This window comes from Lepidochelys kempii, chromosome 13, assembly GCF_965140285.1.
Source record: "Lepidochelys kempii isolate rLepKem1 chromosome 13, rLepKem1.hap1, whole genome shotgun sequence".
NCBI lineage: Eukaryota > Metazoa > Chordata > Testudines > Cheloniidae > Lepidochelys > Lepidochelys kempii.
In genome coordinates, this window is record NC_136392.1 from 1,567,592 (window position 1) to 1,585,062 (window position 17,471).

The following is a 17,471-nucleotide window of genomic DNA, read 5'->3' on the forward strand; positions in this document are numbered from 1 at the left end:
CTGGAGGGGGAGTCAGTTTGGGGCTGGCTGGGGACGAGGAGTGAAGTGCAGACGGGGTTGTCTGGCTCACTGCCCCCCAAAATGGACCCCGCTGAGGGGTCGTGTTCTCTGTACCTACAAGTTCTGTATTAGACCATGTTCCTGTCGTCTAATAAACCTTCTGTTTTCCTGGCTGGCTGAGAGTCCCGTCTGACTGAGGAGTTGGGGGGCAGGACCCTCTGGCTTCCCCAGGAGCCCGCCTGAGCGGACTCGCTGTGGGAAGCGCATGGAGGGGCAGAGGATGCTGCATGCTCCGAGGTCAGACCCAGGAAGGTGGAAGCTGTGTGAGCTGTGTGTCCTGGAGACAGGCTGCTCCCAGAGAGGAGGCTCCCCCATAGTCCTGGCTGGCTCCATAGGGAGCAGTTCCTGAGCGTCGCCGAGCAATGCTGAGGCTCCAAAGCAAGCTGGTGCCCTCTGTCCTTGGAGTGGGGCCTGGTGAGCCCTCGCTGCCACTGCCAGAGCTGGACTCGTGCAGCCGATGGGCAGAGGAAAGCCGACCCGTCGGGCTGCCACACACCGACGCTGTGTTTTATAGAAGGGGAAATGAGGAACCACCAGTGGCTGCCTTGTTCCTTACAGAGATGCTGCCGTGCTCCTCTGGTGTCATGGAACGATGCTCTTGTGAACTGAAGGAGGCAAATTGAGATGCTGGGCTGGGCTGGGCATCAGGAACCTGGCTCTGAAGCCCAGCTCTGCTGCGTTCTTGCTGTGTACCCTTGGGCTGGTCACATAACCATTCTGGGCCTCAGCTTCCACATCTGTGAACTGGGGATAACAGTACTTCAGCTTAAGGATGGCTCTTTACCTTCCAGCAATGAACCAGTCTTCCCTCTGTACACCGTGCCAGGGCCTAACGTGCGAGCCCTCCCCTTCGGAGACCTGCTGTAGATTCAGACTCTGCCTTACTCACAACAGAGGAGAACCTTGTTCAAGCCCCTGGTGGACGGTTTCCACCTCGCCAAACCCGGGCTCTTTGCTGTAGAGAGATTGAAGACTGGGATAGCAGGGCTTCTGCTCACAGGACTGAGGTGCAGGGCAACACAGCTTGGGGACCTCCTGCCTGGGCTGGGACAGCAGAGGTTGTGCAAGTTGGAGGAGAGGAGCATTGGCAAGGCCCTCTGCCATGGCCAGGACTGGAAGGGCAGGAATGCTGGGGGCTGGGGTTTGGGGCATTGAGGGCCATATAGGTGGGGCTGTGGATGAGAATTAAAGCACACCGTCAGAGCAGCGGGAGGAGTTTGCACCGTACCCTGGCTGCCGGTGGCCCTTGGACCCCGTAAGCAGGAAACTGACACACAAGCTGCAGACAGAGAAATCCATCGGTTGTACTTTTTGCTGATGTTGGAACTGGAGGGCAAGATCCTGATTAGGCCATAATCTGAGAACGTTAGTGTCATTGTTGTTTAATTGTTTCATGGTAATGGCCCCAGGACTGATGTTGCAGGAGCAAGAAGCGCAGCCCTTGGCTGTGTGTCGTGGCGTAGCTGGAACCAGGAGACAGGGGCCATTCATCCTTTTTATGTAGCCAGCTTGAATCAAGAGAGCGCTTTCACGCAGACCTGTAATTCGCACTTATTTCCAGTGCTTGGATGTTATGGAATCCCTGGGATCCCCTCCTGCACTGACTGAAGCCTTTGTAATTCTTTGTGTCTGGGGTCCCTTAGTTGAATGGGTGGCCTGGGAGGAGCACTTCCAGGAATTCAGCAAGGAGACGGGGATGCCTGTTAAGCCCCTTATGCAATGTATTTTCCTGAGCTCCCCTGCTAAAATGGATTAAAGGAAAGCGATAAGTCTACGGGATTTCCATGCGTCCAGAGGGACGGAGAGATAGCAAAGGTATTAACTTTTCTGTCTGGGCTGATAATAATTCAGTTTTCAGCCTGGATCAGAACTCTGCAAGAAACCCACGGGGAAGCGGTGCACGCAGTTCTAAAGAAATCAGCTCCCGAGCATGAATTGCAGAGGCAGGAAAAGCCACTGGGGCAGGAGTTGGAGGATTTGAGGGGCAGCTCTGGGGATCTTGGTGGCTGGAAAGTCAGCACAGAGCAGGGTGGGATGAACTGGTTCTGATAAAGTAGCTGCCCACGTTTCACCCAAATGAAACACTCCTGGGAGGGAAGTTACCTGTTCAGCCTGGAAGCGTGGGGGCTTCCAAACTCTGGAAGGCTTTGAGTTTTCAGCCCCGGGGAGTCTAACCAAAGAGGGTGGGGACGGGGTGGAATCTCCTGACAGGGTAGAAGCTGTCGGTCGGATATGTTATTGATTGTGACAAAAGCATTTCCGGAATGACCTGCCCATTGCAGACACTTGACAGGGGAACAATACTCTCCAGAGATGAGGAAAAGAATTCTAATGACACCTCTGAACAATATTTGTTTTGCGAGAGAAAAGCAAACCATATGGCGTGTGGGAGACTGTTTGGGGCAGCATTAAATGAGGATTTGTTTTTCATTTATACTTTGATTTAGGCAGCGCTGGGATTGTGTTGGATTTACTGGGCAGAGATCCTGTAACATAGACATCTTGCATGTCCTGGAACGGGAAGCACCCGGGAACAGTCGGTTTGGGAGAGCAGGATCCGAAAGGCCCCCTTCGCTCTCCTGTGCATGCTGCTGGGTCTTTCTCAGGCCGGATATTTCTTCTTTTAAAAAGCCCATGGGTCTGGTGCTGATCGCACGGGCAGAAGTCTGGGGAAAGCGCAGGGGAGCCAGTGAAGGTGAAAATGTAGAACTGGCGAATGTGAGAGGTGAACCAGGCCCAGCAGACATCTTTGACTTGAATGGCCCTGTTTGTACGGAAAGGATCGTTCCCAAGATGGGATACGCTGGGGCAGACTCTCCACACAGAAGCTGGTATCTTTCGGTCCCTGGGCTAGGGCTAAGCCTTGTAGCCCAGAGTTAAATGAACACGGAGGCTGCCCAAGGCAGATGGCTTCGGCTTGGGCTGACGCCCACTGGTGCAGAAAAGCCTCAGTGGGTCTGAAGGTGGCGGCCAGTCTCCGTTCCTCAGCCCCGGGGGATGGGATCTTTCCAGTGAATACCTCCTGCTGACGGGCCTGGGCGCAGGCTGTGCCGTAGCCAGCAGAGGCAGGGGGCTGTGGGAAGGGGTCTGGCCAGCTGAGGATGCATGCCCTGCAGTCCCTAACGGGGGGCTGGCTCTCCCTTCTCTCTCCCCTGCAGCCCTGTTCACAGAGACCCCGCACGACATGACGGCCCACGCTGGGGAGGACGTGGAGATGGCCTGCTCCTTCCGAGGCAGCGGCTCCCCCTCCTACTCGCTCGAGATCCAGTGGTGGTACGTTCGCAATCACCGGGACTGGACAGACAAACAGACGTGGGCTTCAAACCAGGTAACCCCCCCACCCCGGCGCTTGGCTGCTCTGCCTCGGAATCAGTCCCTGAGATCTGTTGGCATTTGCCTTTGGCAAACCAGACCTGCCCTCCCGCAAGGCCAGGGGCTGGTGGTGGGGTCCTGCTCACGGGCACTCCCCTGCCACCGGGCTCCTGCCCCTCCCTTTGCTCCTGCCGCTGCTGCCGGCAGCCAGGCAGTGTTCCTGGTCGGCTGGCATCTCTGGGATGAGCCATTTTATTACCGTTTGCCCAGGGTGTTCGTGTCTCCAGCAGGCTGAATCCAGAGACTTTATCCCAGTGAGCCCCCCGCCCCTGGAGCTAAGGGAACTTCCCCCTCCGTGGTGCTGAGCTCCTTGGAGGAGGAGCCAGAGCCACGGGGAGTTGTAGGAGCTCAGCACCTTGTAGGATTGGGCCCTTTCCTTCTTTATTCAGCTCCTCTTTCCCCGCTCTCCCGTCTCCTTCCCCAGAACCCGAGTCTCGCGGTGGAGTCTGTTTCCCCTTCCCTCCCGAGATGGGCCGCGAGTCCCTGCCCCGCCATCAGGGATCACACCAGGATGATGCAAGCAGGGAAGGTCACTTCCCAGGGTCCTGCAGGCCAACGCCCTGCACCTTGGCTGGGCTGGAGCAGCCGGAGGGTGTGTGGCCTCCCCCTGGTGTGTCTCTTTCCCCAGTTACCTCTCACACCAGCTGGCCGATCCTGCTGGGGTTTGATAATATCGCAAATGGCTTTGTCTCTGTGCGCCTGTGTTCTCCCCTGCCTCATGCACTGTCCATCCCCCTACCGCCTGCTCCCCCTTTGTGCTGTATATCAGTCCTGGCAAACAGCTGTCTCTTTATTTCTCTTTCTGTTCACACAGAGATAAGGGCCAAATAATGGAAAGGCAGCTTTAGGTATTTTAATGAGGCTGTATTCTTGTGTCTTTGGCAGTACGCTGCTACCGGTATTACCATAAATTGAGAGAAGTGTCAGAGAAATGCTATCACTCGACAGCATTGCTATAGAATGGGCGGGGGTGGGAGATTGTGACTCTCAGGAGTTTGCAGCAGGGCATGGAGGCTTCCAGGGAGGAAGCTGTATGCCATGCCGCAGAGCTCGGACACCTGGGTCCCAAACACTAGGGGAGCAGACGGAGAGGACCCATTGCGCTTGAGGATGCTGCTGCACAGCTGAGTAGAAAGAACAGGACTTGTGGCACCTTAGAGACTAACACATTTATTTGAGCATAAGCTGTCGTGAGCTACAGCTCACTTCATCGCATGCATTCAGTGGAAAATACAGTGGGGAGACTTATATACACAGAGAACATGAAACAATGGGTGTTACCCTCCACACTGTAACCAGAGTGATCAGGTACGGTGAGCTATTGCCAGCAGGAGAGCGGCAGGGGGATGGACCTTTTGTAGTGATGATCAAGGTGGGCCATTTCCAGCAGTTGACAAGAACGTCTGAGGAACGGGGGGGAGGGGGGAGGGGAGAGGGATAAACATGGGGAAATAGTTTTACTTTGTGTAATGACCCATCCACTCCCAGTCTTTATTCAAGCCCAAGTTAATTGTATCCAGTTTGCAAATTAATTCCAATTCAGCAGTCTCTCGTTGGAGTGTGTTTTTGAAGTCTTTTTGTTGTAATATTGCGACCTTTAGGTCTGTAGTCGAGTGACCAAAGAGATTGAAGTGTTCATTGCTGCTCCTCGGGGGAAGTGCTGAGCTGTGAAGCAGTGCAGAGCCCAGAGGGGAGGGGAATGGGGAAGCAGGAGGGTCGTCCCGACACTGAAATCTAATGCAAACACCAAATATAAAACCCAATTCCAGCCAGGAGCCTTTACCGATCAGTCCGGGCTTATCTCTATGGGCCCAGGCTGTCAGAGACTCCCACTTTGCACAGTCGGCCCTAGCACCCAGGCCTTCCCAGATTGCCCGGCACAGCTGTGGGTATCACGGCCAGCCAATTACAAGAGCAACGTCCTAAAGAAGTTACATGCAAACTGTGGCTGCGATATTTGAATTTAGGAGCAGAAGGTAAAAGCAGAGCCTGTAAGCTGCAGGGCGTCTCCTGCATAGTGCTGGGCAACCCCAACGCTCACCGATGATGCTTGGCACCTGCAGGCTGAATACAGTTCTGTAGCTGGATACTCAGACTAGAGCCCAGGGCAGCTGAGTGGTCACTTAGGTACCCACCTTGGAAAATTGTGCTCAGCTCCTGGAACAGCTCCCCCTCGTGGGAGGCTTGTGGTGGGGTGCGGCTCTCTGCAGCAGGGTGAATGTCACCTGGAAGGGGTGAGGAGAGAGAGGGCAGAGAACAACCAGCTCAGCGAATGGCTGGCTTCTTCCCCTCCCGTCCCTCTCTCCATTTCCTTTATTCCAGGCCCCTCTGTGCTGCCCAGATGGTGCCCGGGCTCAGCAGCGGCCTCGTCCCCGTGCAAAGAACATCTGTTCACTCCTAGATGCTCTGTGTGGCAAGGCTCCTGGGGCTGGGGCAGGGTCCTGCCCGGTGTGTTCTCCAGGGCTCTTCCCAGACCACCCTTAAATCACTGGGCCCAGTGACCCCCTTCCCCTGGGCGGATTATTCCCTGCTCTGAAGTCTGGGTTTCCAGACATCCAGCCTGCATTTTCCTCTTCCTCTTCAGACTGGTCCTATTACTCCTGGCCATCCATCCCAGTGATCCCTGCCTTCCTTAGCCACCATTTAGCCCAGCGGCATGTTGCTAATCTCTCCTCATAAATCATTCACCCCAGGCCCTTCATTCAGCTTTTGCCTTCCTATTTGTCATCATCTGCCTGGTGTGGAGGGGCCCAGAGCTGACAGCAGCATCCTCGGAGTGCTCTCAGCATGGAGCATCTCCCCAGTCTCTGGCCTGGTGCCTCTCTGCCTGTTACAGCCTGGTGTCATCACCTTGCATTGCAAACTCCTTTCTAATCTGCAGTCTGCCAGGTCTCTCTGGCCGGGAGCAGCCGGTGCTAGCAGGCAGGACTGGTGCCTTTTCCAGGTGCAGCGTTCAGCGCTGAAAGGCTGAAGCAGGATAAATTTTTCCTCTTTTCCTTTCACTGCTGGAACTTTCACTCCGTAGCACGCTTGCTTCCCCTCCTCCACGCTACCTCCACCACCTAAACGCCAGCTCTCCCTGCCAGCCCCTCTTCTCTGGCCTGCCATTACGGGCTGAGGTGTGAATTAGTCTGATGGGTTTTTCTCCCCTTCCAGCTGAACTAATGGGTTGTCTTCTCTCTGTTCTCTCCCCACCCCCATTCCTCCCTTCCCCACAGCTAAAAGCATCTCAGCGGGAAGAAGCTGGGAAGGAGGCGACAAAAATAAGCGTGAGTTTGGATAATGATTTCTGGCGAGGGGCTTTAATTGAGGGTGCAGCTGTAACTTTGGTCCCCGAGACACTGGAAGCTTGGGCAAAAATTGCACGGTTCTGTTTTTTAAAGACCAAAGATTTTTTTCAATTTGATTTGAAAAGCTGCCGGTGGGAGAACCAGTGCATGTTGTGGTCAGGACCTGGTGGCCACTCCACAGTGAAGGCTTGCAACCCAGGGCACTGTGCGGAGTGAGTCTCTCCCGGGGGTTTTGCTTTGGAATCTAAGCCTGAATTCTGGAGAGCATTTAAGTGTGCACTCAAGTCTCACTGATGTACAGTGCAGTACGTGCTTATTCGCTTTCCTGAATTGGGGCCATTAGAACAAAATGACTCATTTAGCCCTTGAAGCAGTTATGTTTTCTGCAGTGTTTTAAAATTCTTTGGGGTCGTCTTAAGCGCCTGCTGTTGGGCCCGGTGGAGCGGTGCCCTTTCTCTGCCCAGTGACCTCGTGATAAATCACGTCATAGGCCTTTGCCAGGGAGGGCAGTGAGAAATGGTTTGGGCCAAAGACTCTGGCTTCCCTTCTGCTTCCATTGAGGCTGCTAGACGGGGCGCTCTCAGGCTGGAGAATCCAGAGGGAAAATCTGACTGAGGGATACACTGCAGCAGCGCTTCCGAACTGGAGCATTGGGACCGTTTGGGCTGCTAGGCACATGCCTGCTGGATCATCCCACAGCTCCAGCTAGCCCCACACAGCCAGGTGTGGTGTCCACCCAACTTGGGAGCTCAGTCGCTGCACAAGCTGATGTGAAGGGTCCGATGCTGTGAGGTGCTGAGAGCCCTCCTTCCCCAGTGGAGTTCATGGGCGGCAAGGGACTTTGGATCCTTGCAGGAGCGCTCAGGCCTGTGGCTCTGGTGGGGCTCCTTGCATGAGTGTGGGTTGCTGGCATGAGGAGGGCTGCAGCCTTGAACCTTCGCACTTGTTTATGAGCATTGCCTGGGCACCTGGATGTGTTGGCTGCGAGCGGGGCCCCAGCATGCTGGGGGTGGCACAAACATGTAGCGAGAGACAGTCCCTGCCCCCGAGAGCTCACGGTCTGACCAGACCAGACGGCCCCACGTAAGGTTTCCAGCCCTGGGTTACAGGCGGGGAGCTGAGGCCCAAAGACCCGAATTCTCAGTCCTACTATGGCCCCTGTACGCTGCCTGCCGATGTTGAGGAGAACCTGGCCCCAAGAGGGAGCGACTGGCTCCTCACACACAGGGTGTTTGGGTCACAGCTGGAAACTGATCGCCCAAGTCCCAGGCTTGCACCTTCGCTGCAGGCCCCACCCTTCCCGTCACCGCCCCAGAGCACAGCTGCTTCAATCCGAGCTGGCCTGAGCTCTGGGAAAGCCCCGAAACTCATCACCAGCCAGTTGTCATACTCCCCGAACGGAGGGTGTCAGACAGCCCAGGATAGATCTTCTTTGAGTTCCTGAGGCATCTAGGGAACACATTTACACTAAGGAGAAAATTGACTTAGCGGATTCGGAGGCCAGAGACATTTCGGCTCACGTGAACAGAACGAGGAGACACCAATTAGTTAAATAAAATAAATGGTCCTGGCCGCCTGCTGTCACTGGCGTCTTCGTTCCCTCCCTGTCGGTCTGGCTCCCGCGAGTGCTCTCGCTGCTCTGGCTCTGATAAGACAGGTGCGTCATAGAGTCTTGCTTCTCAATTATCTTGCAGCTCAGGGTGGAGGCGGGTTTTGCCTAGGCCGGGGTTGACAAAAATAACATCATATTTTAAAAGCCCTGGTTCTAATTGCCATTGCTCTGACTGCCTGGGATTTTCAGAGCCCTGAGCTAGCACGAGGAAGGTCCGAGCAAGCCCAGCACATCACTCCTGTGTTCTGTGCCGCGTTAAACCGCCGAGCTCACCCCGCGAGCTGGGGCACTCCCCAAACTCCTGTCTTCTTTGGCAGGAGTTGACGGTGCTCAGTACCTCACAGGATTGGGCCCTGAAAATACAGATACATTCTCAGGCTACTGGAAACCTCCAGGCTGATCGAACTTCAAGTCTCATGACTTAGGGGCATGTACTCTCATTTCAATGTGTGGGGATTAACATGGGTAAATCTTATTGACAATAATGACTTCCCCCCATGGAGTCCAGCACACAGAGCATATCCCCCTGGACCTAGTCAGACGGGTCGTCTCCAAAATGTTAAGCCCACATTCATCACCCTTCACACGTTGTCCCGCCGGGAATTTATTTCAAACATGTGGACATGTTTAGAACCCTGATCTAGCTGAAATTTCTCTATAGCAGCCGTTGGGCTACTGCCTCGGTGCTGAGATTGGAACAGCTCACCTTGGTGAGAGTCCTGCTGTTTAAAAAGTTCTCAGGGCCCGATTCAGAGCCGGCATCCAGGGACTCTGCTACTTCAGTGGGGTTGCACAAGTCTGAATTTGGCTCAGGTGTGGGCACTGCTTGGACTCTGTGTAGCAACCTAGGGCTATGGTCTCGTGAACCCTCTGGAGGTTGCTCTCTGTTCATACGGGAGAGCTCCAGGAACACCCACGTCGTGTTACTGTTGCAGACAGTGATGCTTCCCCTTCCGCCTCAGCGTCTCTGGGAAATAGGGTGTCACCGCGCCGTTGAAGAGAGATTAAACGGCGATCCCAGCTACGCGAGGTCATCCGAGCACACAAAACCTTTTCATAAGACTCAGGGACGTTAATCCACCTGCCAGGGCCAGATTCCAGGGAGAGGCTCTCCCTGTTCCCCCTGAAACGCCTTGTGTAATTGTGCCCGGGCTTCGCTCTCCCCTGCAAACCCCGGGGGCTGTCGCAGCTGCTGCATTCAGCGGTGGGGAGGTGACTCCCGGACAGAGTGTCAGCAGGCTGCTGTGGGCGATGTGTAAACCACCATCGCTGGACTCGGAGACGTAGACTTTAAGGCTAGTAGGGGGACCACCAAGTCAAGTCTGACCTCCTGTGTCTCACAGGCCACCAGCACCCACCCACTAACCCACCACGGTCTTACAGCCCCCGGGGGCTTAGACTGTTCTGTGCACAGGCAGAGAATAGGTGGGGGTGAGGGGCAGCATGTCTGAGGTCCCTGTTGTGGCAATTCAGTGAGCTAAACCCAGCTAATCCTGGAACGTGACCTTCGTGGAAATTCCTTCCTGACCCCATATTACGGTGTGCCTTAACAGCACACCGACCGGCTACGCTGGAGTAATGCGGGAGCGTCGCAGGACGCACCAGCCTCGCGTGCGCCCTGGGGTGCTGTCACAGCCGGGGCTGGGAACTGTGTGACGTGCAGACACTGCAGAAATGCAGGATTTTGTAGTTTCAGTCCATTCGCCGATTTGGTGGTTACAGGTGCAGTATCAACAAGGCACACAGTGGGGAATGGCTGCAGCTGGTGTGGCTGAGTCAGACTGGGTTGAACACACGCTGGAAGAAGTCCTTGATGGACAAGGCGAAAATATCCCCATCTCAGCCCCCAGTGCTTTCCTTCCCTGACACCCCGGCAGCGCTAGCCTGGTGAGAGGCCTGGGGATGCCAGCCCAGTCGGTTTGGATCAGCTACCTGCCCGGGCAAGGGCAGTGGTGGGAGGGTTACACAAAATGGCACTGGGTCCAGCTCCCCGCTCCCCTCCTCCAGCGGGTCCCAGCCTGTCCCGGTAACGCTCGCTGGCGGGACCTTTGGAAACGAGCGGCTCAGGTCCAGGGCTCCCCAGAGGTGCGCCTGCTCGGGTGCCTTTGGAAAGCCGGGCGTGCGTGTGACCGAGCAGGTTCAGTGGGATACGCTGCGTCACAGGGGTGAGCTTAAAATCAGCAGCATTGCCAGGCAAGCAAGCTCTGCGAAACACCAGGCCCGCTCCTTTTGCGACTTCCCTTTTCTGGGCTGGTTTCGAGTGATTCCAGAGCTCTCTGGAAACTGCCAAGGTTTGGCTGGTTTCCACCTAAATCCAGCACCAGCTCTGACTTCCTAACTACTCGGCCCAAGACGGCCTGGGTGAGCCTGCTCCGTTTGGGGGTGCCAGGGTTGTCTGGCATGGGGTTTGCCTCAGGGCCCATCAGTCTGGCCCCTGCCTGTCCAATGTGTATGGACCCGGTAAGTGCTCACCTGGGGCCATGCGGCAAATGCCTCTTGGAGGTGCTGAGCACCCTGGCTTCCCTTTGAGGGACCGTGGTGCCTTCACGATTTAGCGGAGACCCATGGGCATTTGGGACAATCCGCAGCTGCTCACTGGCCTCATGCCCAGGCCGCCAGGCATCCAGCTGCTCTGCTCTGCGTGGTGAAGACTGAAGGCGTAACATTAAAGAAGCTCACCGGCCCTCCCTCAGCCCCAGCCAGCTGGGACCCCCGCCCCCCACAGCGTCACTCCCAGCTAGCAAGAGGAGTGGGGGGAGCGCAAAGGGAATCAGATGGAGGCCACGAGGGCAGAAGCTGCGGAATGATCCTGGGGCCGGGGTCTTCTGTTTAACTGCGCAATTGCATTTCCCAGCATAATGAGGCAGTTACTTGCATGCCCGAGTGTGAGCAGCACCTTTCCCTGCGTAACTACGATTGATTCCCAGGCAGGCTGGGTGTGACACTCCTCCAGCTCAGGCCACGGGGAGAGATTCGCTTTTGAAAACATTTATTGATTGATTGTTGTTTTAAATGCCCGTGCTTATTAAACATTTCAAGACTGGGAAAGAAATGCAGGGAGATGAGCCGTCCCTGCAAGTGACCGTGATAAATTGTGCGCAACGTCCAAAGGGCAAGCAGAGGAAAAACTAACGGCCCCAGAAAGCAAAGCAGGGCTCTGCGAACGACGTGCGGAAAACATTGCACTGAAAGCTCCCTGAGCCGGTTGTGGCCCGCTCAGACGCAGTCAGATCATAAATAAGGTTCTCAGTCTCAGAGATTCCGATTGCATTACAGCCCAGGAACCAGGAACCACCTTCGGAAGCTGACTGCTTCAATCCCCATTCACGTCTTTTCAGCCAGGATGAAACTCAGCCCCGCGCAGAGGCCAGCTCCAGACCTATGCGCCCGGGGGACTAAGGGGGACTTCAGCCTTGCACTAGGCCGCTTTCAAAGGAGTCTGTACGGGGGGGAGGTTCCAAACTTTCAGCCCTGGGTGGCATTTCAAGGTGCTATTCCAGCTGCTTGGGAGGCAACAGCAAGTGCCCATGTCTCTGAGTTCGTTAGCGAACTGCTGGCTTGGTGCATTCGGGCTGTCACCGAAGGGCAGTTACGCCCTTACAGCGACTGCATTTCCCTAGGAGGGCAGCGTTGGCCATGCCAGGAGAGACTGCTGGGCTACCAAGGCGATTGGTGTCCAGCTGCAGCATGGCCAATATCCAGTGCATCAGAGAGAGGGTACAAAAGAAACCCTCCAGCATCTAGCCCAGAGTCCAGTGCTGCACCAGGGGAGAATACTCCTTCCTGACCCCTTTGGCGGTCACTTCACACCCTGAAGCATGACATTTCATTACTTTTATCTCAGCCTGCATCACTGCAGATATTATTAGTGATCATAAAATTATCCAGCCCTTTTATAATCCAGCCCCAAAATGGGACTCTAAGACCCACTAGAGCAGCAAATTCCACAGACTGACTGCAAGATTTGCAAAGGAGGTTTCCTTTTATTAGTGCTAAATTTGCCAGCCATTAATTTCTTTAAGTGACTCCTTGTTCTTGTAATACAAAGTTAAAAGGAGGAACTGATCCTTTCCCATAACACCCTTCAGAATCTCCCAAGCTTCAGCAAGGACCAGCTAGCTCACCTCCCTTCAAGGCTGAATAATCCTTGGGTCTGCAATACTTGGTGTTGTGTGTAAATTCTAGCCAGACCTCTAGCCTTCCCCATCTCAGCAGTATCTGTCTCAAGGGGAGACAGCCGGGGCTGGACACAATGCTGTACTTGGAGAAATGGCATTGTCCGGTGGAACAGGGCAGCAGACTGGGACTCATGCCTCCTTGCGTGACCTTGGTCTCCAGTCACTGGGCCTCAATTTCTCTATCTGTAAAATGAGAATAATGATCTTTTGCTCAGCTTTGCAATATGCTCTCAAATCTGCGGATGAAAAGTGCGATATAAATGCAAACAGCTATTTAAATTCCTTCCTGACCTTGCTGCCATCAGGAGCATGAGAGTTGCTGACCCTTTCCCCCTAGTCTGTGCAGCTACAGCTGTGAGTTTTGGTCACAAAATTATCCAGCCCATTCTAAAAATTCATCAACAGTATTTGACTCCCTGGCAGCTTCCTGCCCAGCTAACTCTCATGTTGCATTTTGAAAATGTAGGGTGAAAAAACTTAGCGACAGCTTGCCATTGCTGTTCTGGTTCCTTGCTGCCCCACAGGGCCTTCCACGCCAGCAGAGGGCAGGGTGAGATTGCATGCCAATTCTCTGCTGGGTTTTCAGCTGGAGTGACCATTGGCAGCTCTCTAAGATTCCCATTAGCAGACGCTGCTAAGGGGATGTGGCAGAGCAGCTACATGTTGCTACCCTGCAATCTGCAGCCGCCTGCAGGTCTCAGGAGAGCCCTATCCGTGGCTGCTGTCGAGCTGCGTAAGGCCAGCTCCCCAAACTGTGCGTCCAGCCCGACCCCCTCACTCCCATCTTAGGGCATCAGTTCAGTACTCTCTGGCTCCACGGCTGCAGCTGCAGAGCACATGCAGCCCTATAATGAGTCCATTCATTAGGCCACTGACAGGTCTCTCCCGCTCTCTGAGCCTGCGGCTGGGTTTGGTTCTGCCCTGTTGGTTCTTCAGCAAGGGGTTCATGACTCCCAGGCTGCAGCCTCCAGGCCAGTCGCTAAACCCCGCCGACTCCTCAGCTCACCAGTGTAGTGGTAAGGAGAAAAATGGCCTTTCCCATCCAGTGTGATTAGAGGGAACAGAGCCAGGGGCCTCAGGGCGGGTTATAAATCTGATTTATTGACCTCACCCAACAGCAGCAGCAGCTTGGACTAGTGCGTAAGTCTTAAATTTCATTGGGTGATAAATACTAAGAGCAAATCAATTTGGTAGAAAAGCTAATTAGCCTGCGTGGTTCTGCATCGATCTTCAAACACAGCTCGGTGGAGAGTGCTGGGGATTTCATCATCTCGGGACTGAGCAGCTGTGGGCTGAAGGATCCCATCGTGCGCAGCGGCCATGCCCTGCTGCCTTGGGAAGGCTGGAGGTGAGGGGGGTGCATTAGAGGAGATGGCGTTATGTCCCGGCCAGTGGCTGAATAGGATTGTTTCTCCTAGGACTGGCCGAATGGCATGTACCACAAGTGTGGGCTGCTTCATCTCCATGCTTGGCAGCCGGGCGCTGAAGGTCACTCTCTCCACTGTCTCATGACGGGCTGTAGCAGAGACCCAGATCCCGTGCCCCCCGTATTTCTTCTTCTCCCTCTAGCTACGGTGGCCCTCCAGGGCGCTGTGCAGCCAGGGGGCAGACGGAGCTTGTGTGGGCCGAGGACTCTGGACCTGGGGAAGGCTTTTCAAGGGCTGCAGCAAACGATTTGCTCTGCCCAGAGCAAGAGCGGAGCAGCGGTGACTCTGAAGCCTAGGGCCCCACCGAGCCCTGAGCTGTTGGCGCCCTTCTTGGGGGCAGAGGCAGATTAGGGATTTGTGGGGCCCTGGGCCAGAGCAAGTGGGGGCCCCTCCACACCCCTTCCGCCTAGAGTCCCCTGCTTCCCATGCTCCTGCCAGGGAAATGGGGTTGAGGTGCAGAGGCTTCTCCTGCCCATCCAGTGCTCCTGCCAGGGAGCAGGGTCGAGGCGCAGGAGTCCTGTGCCCCAGCAGGCAGGCGGACAGAGCGGGGCAAACCCCTGCTCCCCGACCCCACTTCCTGACCGGAACGCCAGGCAGGCAGAGCGGGTTGGGACGTGGGGTGCTCATTTTTCCAGGGTCCCCCGTTGGTCCAATGGTTAATCCACCACTGCTTGGGGGCATTGCAGAGAAAGGTGTGACCGGAGAGTGGGAGGGCTAGGGACGGGCTGCCGCGCTAGGGGCTGGTGCGAAAGCAGGCACGTAGTGGGGGTTAGGGAAGCTCGTTCCTGGACCCCTTCTGCACTCAGCCCTGTGCTCTCTCTCCCGCTCCCCACCAGGTGGTGAAGGTGGTCGGCAGTAACATCTCCCACAAGCTGCGGCTCTCCAGGGTGAAGCCCACTGACGAGGGGACGTACGAGTGCCGGGTGATCGACTTCAGCGACAGCAAAGCCCGGCACCACAAGGTCAAGGCCTACCTGCGGGTGGAGCCGGAGGAGAGCTCTGAGGCGCACCGCCACGGCTCCTCCGCCGGGCATGTGCAAGACACCCAGCTGCTGGGCAGCCAGCTCTCTGACCACGCCAGACTGAGCGGCACCCCCTCCCACCCCCAGCACCACCCCCACAAAATGGGCAAAGAGCTGAGGAAGCGGGCGGCAGACACCTCCTGCCTGCTGTAGACTGAGCCGGCGTGGCATGGAACGGGCTGCTGGATTCCCCCCCCCCCCCATCCCTCCCCCCCCAGACTGGGCAGAGGAGGAGTGCACGAGGACCAGCAGCAGCTGGGCCACCGGAGCGGTGCCGGGTCGATGGAAATCTAATGCTCCGAATCAGAGACTGACGTGTGCACACACGCTGTGACTCTCGCATGTACCCCGCTCTCCCCACCCTGCCATGTAGCTGTGGATTTTTTAATTTCTTTAAGTACCCTCGAGCCGATGCAGGGCCATTTCCAGGTGTCGAATGCAGAAATGAGACCGCTCTATTCCCAAGAAGGGGGTGGCCAGAGCGGGGAAGACAAGTCTGGCTTCCCTGTGCCATCAGCTTATAAGGGGGGCTCTCCCTGCTGTCTATGCCCGGGGAGGGGCTGGGGTTCATTTCCATGGACTCTACAGCCACAGGTCACACTGTTTCCCCCTGGTGTGCCGTGTGCAGACAGGGCTTCCAGCTATGTGCCAGGTTTAGTGTATGCAAATTGTGCTCACACCCGTCTCACATTGCTAGCTTTTTATCACTTTAGTGAACCCATCTGGCTCTCTCTGTGTGTGGGAATCTTGCAATCACTCCCTTTTGCTTTGCCCCACGAGTCCCGTCCTCCCTCCCTCGAGAGATCCAGTGTAGTTACACTGTTTGGATCCAGTTGTGCGGATACAGGTTATGTCACTCATTCCTATAGACTGTAAATAAAGTTACCTCTTCCAGGCTGCCACAACCTGCCCCCCGGCCGAGAAGGCCAGTCTCTGTGGGAGGAAGAGAGGGGCACTCTGAATGGAAAGCCCAGCTGGTTTTAAGAAGCCATCACATCAGCTGGCGGGAAGGGGCAGAAAACGCTAACCTGCCTTGATTTCATTTGGATAAAAGACGGGCCCTAAGTCGGCTGGTTTGTGGCTAAGTGGGGGGAAGCGCAGGGCTCTGCCACCTGGAGTTAGCCCAAGCCTGGGGAGGAAGAGCTCTAGGGAGGTTTTGCACCCACTGCCCCCCCTTTCCCCGTTGCATTTCATGGAGAAGTGGGGAGGAGCTCGGGCCTGGCTCTGGCTCGTGAGGACAGTTGATTGTGCCCAGCCCACTGTAGGGCTCAGGCTGCCCCTCCCTCTCTGTCGAACCCGTCCCTCTGTCCAGGGAGGGGGGTGGGTGCAGCCACAGCCCAGTTCCGAGAATTCCTGCCCTTGGTTGTTCAATTCGACAGGCCGAGCCCAGCCCCCATTCCCGTGGCAGGCGTTCCTATTTCTATGTGCTCCGATCACCCGCGGGGAAGGCGAGCTGCCGCCCGCCCGCGAGAGCAGCCCTGGCGGGGGCGGGAGCCCCGCAGCCCCCTGACCTGTAGTCACACAGGAGGAGGGGAAAGGGGAACTCAGCTGCTCCCTCGCTCTAACCTCCCCATGCACCACATGATCCAAGCTGTGACCCGCTGAAGCGAATAAAGCTCTTTAAATGAACACGGCCTCCGCCTCTCTGTTCATAGCAGCGTTTTGCAGGGGGCCTTTTCGTGCACGCTGGGCGCTATAATTGAGCAGGCTGCCATTGGACACAGCACCCTTCTGCCCGCCCTGGGACAGTGCCCTCCAGAGGTGCCCTGCCGCGGTGACGCACCCGGGTCCCAGCTACCGGCCCTGCTAAGCTGCAAAGCTGCACTTTAAGCCCAGCCCCAGCCGGGCGATCAGCGGCAGCTGCCAGTCCTTAGGCTCAGAGCCTCACCAGGAGGCCCTGATCTGGTGCAGGGCGCTTGGGGAGAGAAGAGCTGCTCTCTCCGGGCTGGCTTGGGGCGTTTGGCTGTAAGCTGTGGGCAGGGACTGCAGCTGGAAGCAGGGTGAGTCTGGGGGTTGTTCTGATGTCACCAGAGCCCTCGGGAGGGGTTTCCGCTCAGCCTAGGCCTGCCGGGAAATGCCTCCTGAGCTGTGCAGACCCCAGCCCTGCCCCCGTACTGCCTGGCGCCCCGCCTGCCGGGGGCGCCATGCGGAGCTTGGACTGAGCGGGCGGCGCCGGGAGGTCCCCCACCACACGCGCGCTGTGAAAGCGGCTGGGGCCACGGACCCTCAGCTAGCGCCTCATGTCTGAACTCCTGCCCTGCCCCCATTTCAGGGCTTGGCCCTATTGGTAACAACAAACTCCTCCAGATCCCGCTCTGCCAAAACGTGCTCCCCCCCCCCCCCACTTCAGCGCCTAGCCAGGGTGACCTGCCCCACCAGCCTGACGCGGGGTCATTGCCCGGGGTCTTTGAGCCCCTGAGCCCAGCGCGACCCAGCCGTGGAGCTCTGCGTCCTCGCACCGGGGCTCTGGCCTGCCGCCACCATATGCCTGCAGGCAGCACTTGCCTTAG

At 56.4% G+C, this 17,471-nt stretch overlaps 1 protein-coding gene across 1 annotated transcript in view; it reads left to right on the forward strand.

Annotated features, from left to right (window-relative positions):
* Window positions 1-16,590, forward strand: part of VSTM2L (V-set and transmembrane domain containing 2 like) — a 44,157-nt gene extending 27,567 nt beyond the window's left edge. The window contains exons 2-4 of the mRNA XM_073308914.2: window positions 3,219-3,388; window positions 6,651-6,701; window positions 14,776-16,590. Of these exons, the coding sequence (XP_073165015.2) occupies window positions 3,219-3,388; window positions 6,651-6,701; window positions 14,776-15,114 (560 nt within the window). The 3' untranslated portion in view covers window positions 15,115-16,590. The remainder of the gene's footprint in view (window positions 1-3,218; window positions 3,389-6,650; window positions 6,702-14,775) is intronic.
* The last annotated feature ends 881 nt before the right edge of the window (window positions 16,591-17,471 follow it).